This window comes from Hyperolius riggenbachi, chromosome 1 (assembly GCF_040937935.1).
Source record: "Hyperolius riggenbachi isolate aHypRig1 chromosome 1, aHypRig1.pri, whole genome shotgun sequence".
Lineage (NCBI taxonomy): Eukaryota > Metazoa > Chordata > Amphibia > Anura > Hyperoliidae > Hyperolius > Hyperolius riggenbachi.
In genome coordinates this window covers 424,553,741-424,570,428 of record NC_090646.1, presented here as the reverse complement: position 1 = coordinate 424,570,428, position 16,688 = coordinate 424,553,741, and the positions used below count along the sequence as shown (strand labels likewise).

General features: G+C 42.6%; 1 protein-coding gene across 10 annotated transcripts in view; it reads right to left on the bottom strand.

Annotated features, from left to right (window-relative positions):
* Positions 1 to 16,688, bottom strand: part of LOC137518649 (transducin-like enhancer protein 4) — a 175,553-nt gene that overhangs the window by 24,420 nt on the left and 134,445 nt on the right. For all 10 annotated transcript variants that reach the window (XM_068236770.1, XM_068236777.1, XM_068236787.1 and 7 more), the window contains 3 exons: positions 7,581 to 7,728; positions 6,093 to 6,243; positions 4,290 to 4,366 (listed from right to left, as the gene is read on the bottom strand). In XM_068236770.1, the coding sequence (XP_068092871.1) occupies positions 4,290 to 4,366; positions 6,093 to 6,243; positions 7,581 to 7,728 (376 nt within the window). The remainder of the gene's footprint in view (positions 1 to 4,289; positions 4,367 to 6,092; positions 6,244 to 7,580; positions 7,729 to 16,688) is intronic.

Below are 16,688 nucleotides of genomic sequence, written 5' to 3'. Positions count from 1 at the left end.
ATACTTATTACATAGCCACACCACGGTGCCCAAATTACTAGGCACACATTACGTCCATTTTGTCTGCTTTACCCCCATCTCATCTGGAGGTTCAATAGCATTCATTATGAGTAGCCTTTTTAATGTTGCCGAACCATTTTAAAAACTAGGTAGGTTTTATTCAAACATTTTGATACTCTAAAATAGGCAGAAGCATCAGCAAAACTACTATTGACCAGTCTGAAAGATCTAATGTAGATAGCTGGCAATTATTGTATAAACTAAGCCTCAGCATGCGTGAAATACACCCCTATCTCTATATGACAGGCTAAACCTAATTGACTGTATGCCTTTGTGTCGCTGATAAATTATAGATCACATCCAGGCTAAATGGATCTGAGAATATACTTGTTATGGATTTTGCCCACGGGGTATCCTGACTTGCTGAGTTAATCCAACAGAAAAAGAATATGGTTGCCAGTCTGTGGGATTTCCAGTGCACTGAACAGTTCTGGCAGTTGTTGAGGATTCGTTAAAGCAAAAGATTTGTTTCTTTTCGGATAATCAGATGGAACGGAAATTCCCATCTGTATGAGGCATTATGGCGCTGAAGAGTTGAGAGAAGGCTTTAATATTTGCCATAGTGCAAAGCTGGTGGGTGCAAGATCCTAGTAATCGGCTGCTGAGGTTACAGGAAAATCCACTGGGTCCCCAGGTTTTTGTCAGCTGCTGGATGGCAAATTACATGAGAGGGAGGGGGGCCCTGCAGGTCTTCTATCTGAGATATGGTGGCATGGGCAATAGCAGTCTGCCACTCAATTGCCTGAAGGTCAAAGAGATAATGCTCCACTATGACAAGTCACACTGTTTCTGTAAGGTCTTCTCTTGAAACTTCAATTTCAGCTTTTGTGGAAGATCAGGGATAGCTACAAAATCTCCATCCTTATTTTCATAGTAGTCCCTGTCCTGTTATGTGCAGTTCAGTAACCTGTCTGACATGCCATTCCGAAAAAGGACTACGCAATCAAATGTTGTAGCTTGTGGTAATGTTTCCATTCATTTATTACTCCAGTGTTTCCAGTGGCTGCTCAGCTAGTCAAGTGATCCCCCTCATACTTGCAGTAAGCTTCCTTCCCAGCAGTGTCTGCCCTTACACCAGGGGTCTCAAACTCAATTTACCTGGGGGGCCGCAGGAGGCAAAGTCAGGATGAGGCTGGGCCGCACAAGGATTTCACAATCGCGGCGCATCGCCGCCTCTGCCCGTCCCTCTCACTCTTCCTTCACAGAGAGGGGTGGGGAGAGGTGACGATCCGTGTGGCGATTGACAGCAGGAGGGGCAGAGCTGAAGCTGAAAGCTCTGCCCCTTCCAGGAAATGCCGGCGGATTGCCCCCCGGGCGATTTTGGGGCTCTGCAGCCCTCGTTTAGCGGTGGGGATGCGGCGGATTACTTGGGAGCACTGAAGCAAACTATAAGGAAGATTTTGCCGGCGAAGGTCACAAAATATTGTATCGAGGGCCGCAAATGGCCCGCGGGCCGCGAGTTTGAGACCCCTGCCTTACACATTCCTGTGATATTTGAGCTGATTAAAGCTGGAGAACAGAGGAAAATTGCAGTACTCCAGCGATCCAGCTAATCCGAAATGTATTTTTTTAAATTGTCTGCTATTAGATGATGGCAAATGTCCTCACCTGATAAATCCCCAACCATATCAATGATGTTGCTGAAAGCTTACTAATTGGTACTTCTAGAGCAGCAGCCACGTGCAAAGACACCGTGCTCGGTTGCTGAAAAAGCAGTGGGCCAGATTTATAAAGAGTGTCTGAGACAAAATATTAGTTAGCAAATAAATAAGTGCCATCACTCTGCAGGTTATGAAAATAGAAAAACCCTTTATTTGTGAAATTGACACGAAATGGGAAACCTTAAAACCAATTAAAAACTCTGGAGCGCTCCAAAAACAGGTTGGCGGGGTCGCAATCCCGCATGTGTGACTTGGAGCCTCCGGAGTGTCTCGTGCTGGAACTCAATAGAGGCATTGCTGGCTTGCCCTTGGATTCATGTGGCCGGATACCTCTCCTTACGGATTGAGGCCCGGCGGAAAATTTACAGTGTCCTCTGTGCGCACAGCAACAACTATAGGACGACATTTGGATGAAGAGTGGTAAGTCCCGCGGCAGCGGGTGAAGATTACACACTTGCCCTTTGTCAGTACCTTTCTATTACACAGCCATATTGATTCCCTACAGCAGGAAGTTGACACTTCACAGACGGTCTGCATCCCCGCTCTGCTCCCCCCTCCCGCAGGGTAGTTATTCAGTGGTGGTACCGGTACCCCTGTGAGGCTGGCAGTTTGAGAGTGGGTTTGCGGTATGTCTGTTTTTGGAGCGCTCCAGAGTTTTTAATTGGTTTTAAGGTTTCCCATTTCGTGTCAATTTCACAAATAAAGGGTTTTTCTATTTTCATAACCTGCAGAGTGATGGCACTTATTTATTTGCTAATTGGTTGATTTTTGTTGTGCCGTCAATCCTGCTACGCAGTGCACAGGTTCTACTACGTGGTTGAGTATGTGCAGTTTTTGTTTTCATTTTTAGACAAAATATTAGTAGGTTTTTAGAAATCCGTGCAAAACGGTCTCCGACATCTTAAGAAATCATTAGATAGTGCAGATTCCTTCTAAAACTGTTTAATAGAAGGAGCTAGGAAGGTCTCTCAAGACAGTGTAGTGCGTGAGGGGAATTGCTGTTGCTGAGGTAACCAACACACCTGCTGTATTGATGGCAGCAGGCTCTGAGGAGGAATTCAGCAGGTGGGAGGAGCACATCACAAATCATGTATAGCACTCTGCAATTATGTTTAGCCTGCAGTTCTACATCTGTAGAACTGCTTTCAAGCACTTCTTAATCTGTCCCCGCCGCAGGCTGCTCTCTCTGCCGTCTCTATGACGGCAGAGCGCTGTGTGCCGGTCAGGAGCCGCTTTCATTGGCTCCTGACCCTGTCACTCAATGTAAGCCAATGGGATTGGCTTACAGTAATGACAGGGCCAGGAGCCAATGAAAACGGCTCCTGCCCGGCTCACAGTTCTCTGCCGTCAGAGGCGGCAGGGCAGCACATTGTGGCAGGGACAGAGCGTGGGAACAGGCGGGGGTGCACGGTGAATGGGTCGTAGAGTTTACGTACGGTCAGAACCGCAGCGCCACCCACCCGACGTAGAGTTGTACTGCGTCGGTCCCTAATTGGTTAAGAAGAAAAAACTGTCGGTAATGCGTTTATCTCCCCCAGTGTATACTACACCATAGAGAGGGAAGAGAGGTGGCCATGCAAGTAGCACATTGCTTTGAAGGTCCTGAATGAACTAAACACATCAGGTGAGGGCAATACATTGTGGTGGAGTGCTAAAGAGGTTGTTGGTGATGTTAGGGGACACCTGTATACACTCCATATATTCACATCAAACAAAGCTCATTTTTTATCATCTTGGCAAGAAATCTAAAGCATTTATGCAGCTTAAAAAGTGGACCTGAACTCTTGCACAGGACAGAAGGAAGAAAAACAGAGTTTAGCCTGTCTAATTCCTCATCTGTGACTAATCACTAGTGTAATTTGATCTTTCAGCTGGCTGCCTTGGCAGAGCAGCTAGTTAACACAGGATGTTAACCCTATGTCTGCTTCCATGAAAGCAGGAAGTAGCCACATTGCAGATTTATTGTAGGATTTGTATCAGCTGTAACAAATGTTTTTCGCTAAAGCTTATTATGTTGATGCTTTTCTTTTAGAGCAAAGAGGAAGTTCTGAGTTCAGGTCCACTTTAAGTTTTTGCCTGCCCTCTTTTCTCTGTATTTAGTGCCTGGCTAGGAGGAGTCTACATTCAACAAAGACCTGGGGCCATATGCAATTCACTTTTTCACCCGAGTTTTCTCCTCAGTGATATTTTTAAACTTGTCAATAAAATGTCTTTTAAGCCACCAAAAAACAAGAAAATACTCGAAATAATTTTGATAGTACTTTTTCACCTACTTTTTGGTACTTTTTTAGTTGAAAAGTACCGAAAAGTTGTTTTAATCGAAGATGAAAAATTATCTCCAGGGAGAAAAGTCAGGTGAAAAAGTGAATTGCATATGGCCCCTGATCTCTTGCCTTTTGATTCAACTTGGGGGCCCAGCAAGAATAGGGTTGTAATTAATTCCAAAATGCCACTTTTCATAAGTTTAAGTTCAAAAAATTACATGTTTGCTCATCAAGCAAGTTGTTTCTTTCTACGCAAGTTAAAACGTAAGGATTTAAAAACAATACGCATGTTTCTCTCCATTACCTGGAATATACTGGCTCCATAAGGTGTTCTCCAGGCATTAAGAAGGTTGTCCTTTCCAGTGCTCACAAACCATTTACCTAAAACAAATGCATGTTACACATGGTTAGTGATACAGCCAGGGCAGTGTCACATTTGTTGCAAAGATTTGATATTTGTGCAGAAACCTAGCTGGAGGAAAACTGAAGTTGGTAGCCTTTGCAGCCAATCAGAAGCTTGGCTTTGCTACAAATAGTTCTGATCTGATTAGTTGACAAGGGCAACACCAGTTTTCTTTAAGCCTTGGACACACACGTAAGATGCATGTTGCTTGCCGGGGATTGGGATCTGATCCCTCGAGGGTGAAATTACAGGGATGGGGCTGTACAAATACATCGCTAGCCTGCAGGGCCAACAGAGTGGCGTGAGTGACTGGGAGAAAAATACACTCAGAAAGCAATCGGCTAAATCAATCTGGAAGACTGATCATTGGTAGAGCAGTTAGGTGGCATTGGGGGACGCTGTAGATTTTTGACAAGTCATAACTAGCCTGTACGCGGCTTTATACCCAAAATCAGTTCGTCACAGAAAAAAAGAGAATATGATAAAACACATAAATCACCTTCAAAATGAAGGTAAGTCAAAAGAATTTTGCTTGAAGGCTACACACAAAAGAAAATCTATGGCTGCTAAAAGAGTTAAATGGAAGTCTCTCCTCCTTTGACCTTTTAAAGCCTGGTCCCTTCACGTGCTGCATGGCTGTACTGGCCAATAAGATAGCTTACCTTACTTTCACTTCCACAGTACCTTAAAAGGAACCCAAGGTGAGAGGGATATGGAGGCTGCCAAATGTATGTCCTTGTAAACAATGCCAGTTACATGACAGCCCTGTCGATCTTCTGGCATAAAGTAGTGTCTGAAACAAAACCCTGGAACAAGCATATAGCTAATCTCAGTCAGCTGAGTCAGAGTACCTGATCTGCTGCATGCTTGTTCGGGATCTATGGCTAAAAGTATTAGACACACAGGATCAGCAGGACTGACAGGCAACTGGTATTGCGTTAAAGGAAATAAATATGGCAGCCTTCATATCTCTCTTACATTGGGTTCCCTTTAAATTACACCTGTACAGAGAAGCACATGGTGACTGCCATGTTTATTTCCTTTTGATCAATAACAGTTGCCTGGCAGTCCTGCTCATCTCTTTTGCTGCAGTAGTATCTATATCACCCACCTGAAACAAACATGCAGCTAATCCAGTCATACTTCAGTAAGAAACACCTGCATGCTTGTTCATATTAGAGGCAGATGATCAGCAGGACAGCCAGGCAATATGCATTCTGCTTCAGTCTCCAGAAGACCAAAGCAAGTAGACCTGTCATTGTCACAGTAGGTAAGCTCTGCTCATGTGGTTCTCCATCTTGTGCTTTATTCATATTGCTCACATTTACTTAAGGTTCAGTTTAAATAAGCCCCAAAAGGATTTGCCAAGCCACTTATTTAGCGGTGTGCACTGGGCAACAGGGGTACCAATAAAAGTCAGGGACATCAGAACACATCTCATATAAACACCTTGCATCATTTTTTACTACAAATGCATTACACAAGTCCTTGATAAACGGAGCAGTGAAGAGTTAAAAAAGGCTCTTTAAGGTTACTGCTCACTTGCGTTACAAAGACTCTACATTGAGCCACCTTATCCTCTGTAATCCTCTGAAAAATTCATGAAGAAATCAACACTTTGGCACCACATCAGTCTACACCAGGGAAGAGCAGCACACTGAAACAGATCAGATCTACAGGCAAAACAAGCAAATAATTGCTTACCACAATGGGCAAACTTGAGGGAGAGTACACAGCTTTCATGAAGATGTAGTTGGTATTTATCAGGCTTGGTGACATGCAACACCTCCACATTACTGTTCTCCATGCCCACTGCCAGCCATTCACCTGTTGGACAGTATCCCAGGGAGAAGATCTGTGAGAAGGGAAACAGAAAGGAATCCGCTTGTTTAACCGTGTTACGGGAAGAATAGTGTACCCGGTGCTAACAGCGTCCAATTACTATCAATGTACCTTGCTTCGGTACACTCAAATGTCTTTGCCAGGACGTATAAACAAACAAGCAAAATATAAAACATGATTAACGACTATAAACTATTCATAAATAAATACACATTTTTTATTTTTCACAGCCCTGAATATTTACACATTCGAACTAAAAGATGGGCTATACAGGTTTGTAGACTTGTATTGCTCACCAGCTGGCTACGAGGGTATCTTCATTAGCATGTTATTTTATAGATGTCATTTTTGAAATGTATTAAAAATCTATTTGCAGTGTGTGGCTGGAATAGACCTTTCTCTGGTCATATTTCAGAGAGGAATCCATCTTTTTGGCACATCAGGGGGCCATCTATTGGTGTACGGCCACCTTACGAGAGTTAAATCCAGGACTGTGGGGTTGGTTAAAAAAATAAAAATAAAATAAATCACCCGACTAACTCCTCAGTTTATGAAACCACCAACTCCGACTCCAACTCCAGGTACCCAAAGTGGCTCTGACTCTTCAACTCCCCGCGACCAATCCCCCCCCGATGGGTTGTTTATGTACAAGTAAACCAGTACATGAAGAAAAGGAGGTGATATGCTAGAGAACTGGAGAGAATTTATGGAATTCCCAGCCTAATCACTACACAGTGGTAGTGGATTATTGGATTCAGCAGATATTTGTAAAGACCTACAGACTTAACTAACAGTTCAGTGTGGGTGATCACTGCAGTAAACATGCAACACAGAGCAGTGAATGTTCACTGTGCAGCATACATGGTTTCTCAGCACCTAATTGGATGTTGTAATCATCAATCTGCAAATGAGTGGCCAGCTTGTTTAGTTGTGCTAAAGCTGTGAAGGGGAGAGGATTTAGCCGAGGAAAGGAGTACTGGTAATTAGATCTGCTCTTTTCATCTCAAACATGTTCTATTTACATTTTGGAGGTGGGAGGGAGAGGGAAGCAAAGGAGAAAGAAGCGGAGAAATTATCCATATACTTTAAAGTTTAAATGTCAGAGGTGGCGTTAAAGTGCACATCTTATCCTGCCCAAGAAAAAAAATAAACTGAACCTGATAGGTCAATGCAAATTTAAGCCATCTGTGACAGGACTGCTACGGTAATTAAGAGTATAAACACAGTGTTCCAGACATTAAAGGAAATATTAGTGAAGGTACCATTAAACCGCTATAAAACTTTGATCAATGCTAGAAAGATAATGGCTAGGTCAGGACCTCAGGGGTGAATGCTTATATCACTCTATACCTGTGATGTGAAGTCATGTTGTTGTAGCTGTCGCCCTTCACGCAGATCCCAGGATCGCACCGTATTGTCCAAACCTCCCGTCCAGAGCTTGGTACCATCGTTAGAAATGTCAATACAGCTGGCTCCATCTGTGTGGCCTTGGAACTGCCTGAAATTAATAGTCATCTTTACCAACAAGAAACAATACACAGACGCTCCAATATAAATATGCAGACATATGCCACAACATACAAATGATTTGTTTTATTAAAACTACTTTTACAAACAACAAACAATCTTGCTGTTAAAGGCCTGTCATAACAGATGATGTGATGTCTGAAAGAAGAACCGTGCATTCTACAGAAAGAGGTCTCTCCTCTGAGGATTTGCTTTTGGAGATGTAGAATCTTTGATGATTTATGGTTTTGTGTTAATTTTTCCTGCAGAACAAGGTCATTGGCCATAATGAGTTTTCAGCTTATCAAATGTATAATTAAAAGTGGACCTGAACTCTTGCACAGGACAGAAGGAAAGCATAGAGATATGTACTCTGTATGCAGCTGGAGAGTTTAGCCTGTATACTTCGCCCTCATCTGTGACTAATCACAAGTGTAATTCGATCTCTCCCACGTCACTTGACTGCACGGCAGATAAGCTCATATGTAAACAATATGTCTGCTTCCATGAAAGCTGGAAGTAGACACACTGCAGACTTATTTCAGGATTTGTATCAGCTGTAATAAAGAAATGCTTTTCTATAAAGGTTATGCTGTTGCGTATCTTTTAGAGCAGATAGGAAGTTCTGAGTTCAGGTCCACTTTAACCACTTCGGTACCAGCAGCCTCTGCCCCCTTAAGGACCAGAGACTGCTGGTACAGTAAACAGCCGCTTTCCGACAAATCGCCACTAAAATCTAACGCTCCCGCTGGTCAAGCTGTTCTATCCCCGCCGCAGGCTGCTCTCTTTGCCGTCTCTAATGACGGCAGAGCGCTGTGCGCAGGTCAGGAGCCGCTTTCATTGACTCCTGACCCTGTCAATCAATGTAAGCCAATGGGATTGGCTTACAGTGATTACAGGGCCAGGAGCTAATGAAAACTGCTCCTGACCGGCTCACAGTGCTCTGCCGTCATAGAGACGGGCACTGCGAGCGAATTGCGGAGTGGGGGGGAAAGCGGCGAGATCAGTGGTAACGGCGGGGACGCACGGTTAATGGGACGTTGAACCTGCGGCCATTCAGGGCCGCAGCGCCACCTGCTGGACGTAGATTCAACCTATGTTGTTCCGGAAAAAGTTAAGCTCAACTCCAAGTGCAGATCTAAATATACCCATTGGATAACAGAGTACCCAAATGTTACCAGTTTTGTGATAAGGTCTCTAAAGCAAGAAGGTACCTTTCTAAAGATCAGTCCATGTTACCAGAAGCAGTCCACCCGGGGGGACTGTGGCTGCTGCTTTGCTGGACATCATGTTCAGACATCAGCGGGGCAATAGGTACAAGAGCTTTGAATTTTCAGTTCCATCCTACTTTGAAGCCATTTATGGTATACATGGATGGAAATGAGCTCTTCAACTGCGTGCCTATTAAGGATGAGCTTGCAAATTCCTCGGATTTCTAAGTTTCCGACCGGAAATTGGCTTTCCACGTTGAAAATTGGTGCGTAGAAATCAGAAATCCACATTACCGAGACTCCGAAATTTTAAGCTGAATCGGAAGACTCAGGGCCCGTTCACACTTACAATCGCAGAACGCCGGCGATTACTGCCGGCGTTTTGCGGGAGTGATTTTCCCTCGATTATCGAAAAATCACTGGACACTGCGGCGGTTTTGGAGCTTTGCACGCTAATCACGATCGCTAATCACGAAACGCTTGTCACCGGCAAACCGCTGCATGCAGCGCGGTTATCGCTAACCGCAACCGCGGCATTGAGAACACTGCCACTCGCTACATTGTGTAGCGGTTTTTGCAGAACCGCTAGCGGTTTGCCGTGAGCGGGAATCGCGCGATTCCCGCTCAGGTGAGAACCGCGCGATTCCCGCTCAGGTGAGAACGGGCCCCGAAGCATTCAGAGAATGCAAAATTTTACAGCGGAAATCAGGTTACAGTGGAAATTTTAGGCCAGTCAGAAGACTCGGGAGTATTATGCCAATCAGAGAATGCAGAAGTTTACAGCGGTTGCAAACTTTAAAAAAAATTTTTTTACAATCAACAAACTTTATTGACAAAAATAAATAAATAAAAATAAATAAAATGATTAAACAAATTAAAAATTAACAGCTGTGGAAATCAGAAAGACACCAAAAGGAAATTGTCATTTCGGATCACTCCTACTCTGATGCCTAAACAGGGCTAGAAAACATTTATGCTGGGACTGTAATCCGGTATACTATCACATACTCATGCTTAAGTGGTGCTCAATGGCAGAACAAAATGCTTTAAACAAGCACTGCAAAAACGACAGTTAAAAGGAGGAAGAAAGAAAGGAGTTCCATTTAGTATCAATCTGATCCCAGATATCACTCTTCTGCAGCGAGCCAGATAGGGAAGACTCCCACCTGTTTGCTTCTTAAAAGCATGCAGGCATTTCTTCCTTTGAGATATTTCGGATACTTTTGTATCGGCCCACAATGACCACCCCTCCCCGCATTTCCAGCATGCGGTTAGTTTAAAGCCTTCAGATGAAAGAGCTGGAGGCGCCAAACTCCCCGAAAGCTTTTGTCTGTTTAGGTGACAGCATTTGGTCGTGTCACATACTTAAAATGACACAGAGTCTTGTATGAATTATAGACTTGCAATAGTGATCCCAGAATACAAAACCACACAGCTTGAAACAAGGGCATGTGTAATGGCTTCTTGTAGTGGCTCTGCTGTGATATTACGACTGGTTTTATACGGAGTTCCCCTAGGTCAATGGTTTTGTGTTGCACGTTTCTTTAAAAATACTTTTCTGCTACTGTTTTGCTTCCACTTGTGAGTGAATATTGATTGCCATTTGCTCTAAAATATGGAAACTGAGAAGGTTTGAAAATATACTGCATTTCTGCAAAAATCAACAGAACATGAGAAAAGGCTTCCATAAAAAAGTAAATGTTTATTTTAGCAGAAAAACACATTGCGAATATGAAATGTATTTTGATTTTTTGAAAGTATAAATGTGAAAATTTGCAATCATCCCTAAAAGCGCATTCCCACTAGACCATGCGTGCATGCGCTCCCGATACACGGTGTGTGCGGCAGGGACCAATTCAGCACAAACATCAGCGGCTCCAGCACACTATAACCCAGGGGAAATCACGTGTCATGGTACCCAGGCACGCTATATCACAACCAACAGGAACGTTTTCTGTACAGGTGCTGCATGCCTCAGTGTGCATCTGCGGTTTTATCCATGGAGTCACAAATTGGCAGATGCATGGGAATGTGTGGGAGCCTCCCACAAGTCCCTTAAAGGATGTAGTCATACAACCAGAGGCTGCATGGCAGACAAGAATTCCAAAAATGTGCAGAGACATCTAGCTAGCTGCAGGCATGTGGGCTGCTGGGAACCTACTCAGAAGGTACTGTTCAGTCATATTTTCCTCATCAAAAGCCTTATACACACGTTGGATAAAAGTTGTTTGACATGTCCAAAGTGATTATCAAAGAGGAACTGTTGTGAAAATAGTGTGATGAATAATTTTTTTTTTTACAGTACTGCATTCATGAATCATTTTGTCAGTGTTTACCCAAAGTAAATCTTTAAATACCAATAAAAAGCAATAAATAGATATAGGAAGGGTTTCTGATGCAGTAACCAGGACATTTAACATAAAAGTGGGTATCCTAAATAATTTACTGCATTCTATTATATGTCATTACAGTGCCTCTGTAAAGAGGAACTCCCGTGAACATAAAGTAATAAACAAAAGTGCTTGATTTTTACAATAATTCTGTATAAATGATTTAGTCAGTGTTTGCCCATTGTAAATTCTTCCCTCTCCCTGATTTACATTCTGACATTTACCACATGGGGACATTTTTACTGCTGGCAGGTGTTGTCAGTGGAAGGAGATGCTGCTTGCTTTTTTGGCAGTTTGAAACAGCTGTTATTTCTCACAATGCAACAAGGCTCCCACAGTGTGATAACAGAACCATGGTTCTAACATCTTACTGTGGGAGGGGTTTCACCACAAGCCATACAGACCCCCCTGATGATCTGTTTGAGAAAATGAATAGATTTCTCATGGGAAAGTGGGTATGAGCTACTGATTGGGATGAAGTTCAATCCTTGGTCACGATTTCTCTTTAATGATGAACAGATTTACTGACATCTGAACAGCAGTCTGCAGGATGTAATGTGCTCTGAAGATGCAGATTTCCTTCAGGCACTTTTACATCTAATGTTGCACCTAATCGCACCGCAGATATGAACTTTCATATTATCCTGCACCACGGTGCAGCAACAGGGTCATATGCAAGGGCCCACCACCCTGGCTAGTGACGTACTCGCATGCTAGGCAGAAAGCACGTCACTGGGACTCCAGTCGGTCTGTGCATTTTTGCCACATCACACCCCACTCCTGTTGTTCACACTTGATGTCACCCATTGACTTGCATTGCTGCATAATCATGCAGTAATGCACTGCAGATTTTGCATCAGGAATGCAGCAATTTCTGGCACAACATCTCCATAGACTTGCATGGCCTTTGCAGCGGGGAAGCACAATGCAGGGCAACACAGCGTGCAAGTGTAAAAGGGGCCTTGAGGCTTTCTTACATAAAAAAAACCCCAAACAACTTATTTGCTGCAATCATAGCTATCTAACAATGAGTTGCTCTATTTTGACCAGGTTGTCTCATCAAGCAGAAAGCGATATTTAGGCTGTGCACAAACCACACACCTAACCTAGAATGTGTAGTCACAACTCTGGCAACATGTAGCACCAGAATGTCTGGTGATAAAACAGAAATTACTGGAGGGGAATTCCTGAACACAACATAAGCATGCAGAATGTAACCACTGAGGTGTGAAATATGTAAATATACAACTGAAACAATTAAAACAATGAATGTCACAGTTATGAGGGATGCAGGCAGTCTTTATCAAAGCACTGCTTCATAGTGAATCTATGGTTAACTCCTTTCTCACTAGGAGAGAATTATATTTTATCTGCAACACATGCTTACAAATATTACATTATATTACAAACAGGTTTACCACACTAGGTTTCCACTGTTACTACTTTCCCATAGCAGATCTCTGCAGCCTGTTTTGTCTGCATAGGAGCTGATGGCTAACCATGATCATTATTAAAAAACTTTCTCTTTCTAGTTGATTCAATAAAACAACTGAATTGATAGTTTTTTATGGCCATAAATGTAGCAAAGCTGGCGAATTGGGTGCCAGCTATGCCAGGCACTCCAATACATTGCAATATCAAATGAGGGATACAACAACATCAAGCTAGTAAGTTGGGTGCCCAAGTCGCTAGTTTTGAGTAATACTTTGGCTAGCGCATTTATGTTTTAGCAGCTGATCGGCTAGTTCTTTAGTAAATCACATTGCAGTGGTTTGGGCGACAGAGATTTGATGTACTGTTACGCATAAGGAAGCATACAAAGATCCAACTAGTATTGGCCAATTTTACCCCTTCCATGTAGTAGGAGAGCTTATCTAAACAATCTTGTAATAGTATTCAAGATCTGTTGGCCCTCATGCTACATGGAAGTGGTAACATCTAGAGCAGGGCTTTTCAACCTGTGGTACGCGTACCACCAGTGGTACTTTGCTGTTGGCCAGGTGGTACACCTCAGGTTTGCCTGCCACTTGTCCTGGTCCCATCTTTCCTCCACAAAGTTCAGCTCCCCCACGCTCGCTCCTCGCTTTGCTGCCCTGTGGCATACTTCAGACCTCAGATCAGTGGTGAAGAGACAGCCAGGCGAATGGTGCCTAGTGTCAGTCGGGTTACTGCTGATCTGAGGTCTGAACTATTCTGCAGGGCAGCACAGCGAGGACCTCGGGGGGCTAAAGGGGCTTCCCCATTCCTCCACAGTAGAGGGGATCCAGTGATAGGACACCCAAAGATCTCCTTGTCAGCATACCCGCATACGCAATAGTAGCTCTCCGCTTGAATTCTGGTGGAAACAGCCGAGCATGATTGGGTGCGCTCTACTGCGCAGGCACACGGGTGGTACTTGTACATTTTCAGGTGATAAAAGTGGTACAATTAGTGAATAGATTTAAAAACCCTGATCTAGAGTATAGAATGGCATACAATACTACTATACAGAGTAGCATTCATGTGTTTTTAAGTAGCGCTGTTCATTTCTTTGCTATACAGAGTCAATGCAATCAAAAAGTATTATTTCTTTTATAGGTGGAGTTTGGTAAGATCCAAAAGGACATAAATGACAATAGGGTTACTTAACTGACCAAAGTAACACTTGCAACCTTCAACCTTGGAGCTTTGCATATTAGCAATTTGCACCAACACAAGTGGAGAGATCAATTACAATAAACAGACTTAATCTAACCCTCGGGTGTTTCAATGGGGTAAAAATCCATTTGAACGACCTAACTCTCCAAAAACTGAAATATGCAGGGAATTACAATAGAGGATCAGATTATAGTCAATCATGTACTCGAGCCAACAAATAGCACAAGCCAACTTAAATTCAACAACCATGTGATTCATTCAAAACAAAATATAAAGATCTCACACCAATCACATTAGAAAGAAAACAAGCTAGCTGTAATACTCACATGTCATATTGCCTTATTTTTCTTCAATCACCGAAAACTAGTTTTTCTCCCCTATTATCAACTAGGACATCAGATTATGAGGAAGCAAAAGAAACAGGTTTGTGCTGACCTAGAACATCCAGAAGCTAGTGGGATTAGCCATTTCAAAGCATGTTAGCCTCCCTTTATCATAAATCTCTCAGCAGGTCTCTTTACACTGAACTCAGCTTAACTATTTCTTGCATGTCTGTTCCATGACACTTGCAGAAACAATAAATATCTTGGCGCCAGACACTGCACAGAACAATGTGTGAACGCTGAGCCAATGGACTTGGGAGTGTCCTATCACACCGAGATGCTTGAGCAGACTGCATCAAAGATCAGAATGGACAATACTTTTGTAAAGGAACCTTGCAGTGGGGAAAATTATACAATTATGTCCATAAATATTTGGACAGAGACAACTTTTACCTTATTTTGGTTCTGTACATTACCACAATGAATTTTAAAGGGAATCTGAAGGGAAAAACGTATGATATAATGACTTGTATGTGTAGCACAGCTAAGAAATAGAACATTAGTAGCAAAGAAACAAGTCTAAGAGCTAGTTCACACTTGGTGCTTTTGCAGCGCTTTGCCGATCGTCGGGAATCAGCAAAGCGCTGCTGCTAATGTATCCCCATGGATACATTCTCACTGCAGCATTTGTGATCAATCGCTGTGATTCTTATTCTATTGAATCAAAAGCACCTGCCAAATCGCTATTCAGTGCTCAATGTGAACATGCCCTTATTTTGTTTACAGTACAGGAAGAGTTAAGAAACGTCACTTGTTATCTATGCAAAAGAGCTTCTCTGCGATCTCCGACCAAGTTTGGTCAGCTACAGTTTTATTTTCTGAAGTACTTATACATCAAAGAAACAGTGACAGGCAGCTTCAGATAAGATTTGAATGCAGGGAAGTTCAAAGTTCATTAGCTCTGCTCTGTTTCATAGTTTAAAATGCAGAGTGTAGTTTGTAAACTGCAAATATTAGAGAATGATGCATTATTATAAAAAAAGATACATAACTGAAAACAAAAATATGAGACTCTTTTCTGTGCTACTAATGTTCTATCAATTATCCGTACTTCGCATACGATTCATTATATTATAGGCGGTTTTTCCGTTTGAGTGTCACTATAAATGAAACAACTCAGATGTAGTTGAAGTGCCTTTCAGCTTTAATTCAGTGGGGCAAATAAAATGATTGTATAAAAATGTAAGGCAATTATTTTTTCTACAGAATCTTCACTTCAGGGGCTCAAAAGTATACAAAACTATACAATAGTGCGCAATCTAGCTACAACTGAAGATACTTTTCAAAGGAAGTTGATGCTGACAGGACATTGAAAAGCACTCTCACCTTTTGACAAAAACAGGTTACAGTGCTTCAATCTTCCTTAAAGATCGCATCTACAATCTATTTTTGGAATATTTCAGGATGTAGGAATAACGTACATCCAATTTTGATTGGCCAATGAATGGACAAATCACTACTTCCATGTAGTATTAGGGCCAGCAGATTTTGAATGCGATGAACAGATTGTGTAGATAAGCTCTCATACTATATCGAGGTGGTAATATTGGCACAATTTTTATTGGCCAATTTTACCACATCCATGTAGTATGCTAGGTAACAGACTTTAAACTATTAACAGATTGTGTAGGTAAGCTCTCAAACCATGGTCCAGCCACTGCCCAGTCACAATTGGATGCGTATACGCACCCTTAGGCTCTATTTCCACTACGCCAGAATCCAGGGCGAATTTGCAGCAATCACAATCCCCCCCCCACCCCACCCAAAAAAATAAAATATATTAACAGACATCTGATCAGGAAAATAAAAATCAAAGGACAAAACCTGAAAATTACTAAATGCGAATAAACAAAACAAAAAACAAACACGGGATTATATCTCTCAGCACAAATATCTATATTTTTGCTACACACACACACCACCCCCGAAAACATACCTAAAGACCTCGACTTAAGCATAGCCAAGCCCTGTGTTAATGTCCAGGGCTCAGCTATATAGTATCCCAGCCCTAGAACCACATAGCTGATATGTGGAGCATGGCTATACTGTATAACAGCCAAGCTTCATTACTGCATAATCAATAGGCAACACTAGACTGTAGGTGACCTGCTATTGTATACCCAAGCGCTGGCATTTGGCTATATAACAGCCGAGTCATGACTCCCGCTGGCACCACATAGCGGCAAGCTTTCATTGCAGGTGTATGGAGGCACCTAGTATGGCCCACAGGTTTTGTACCAAATTCAACTGCTTCGCCACCAGATAATTCGGTTCCAGTGGATCTCCTCCAGATCCTTCAATTTACCCCTGTAATTCAAAGCGCTGCTTATT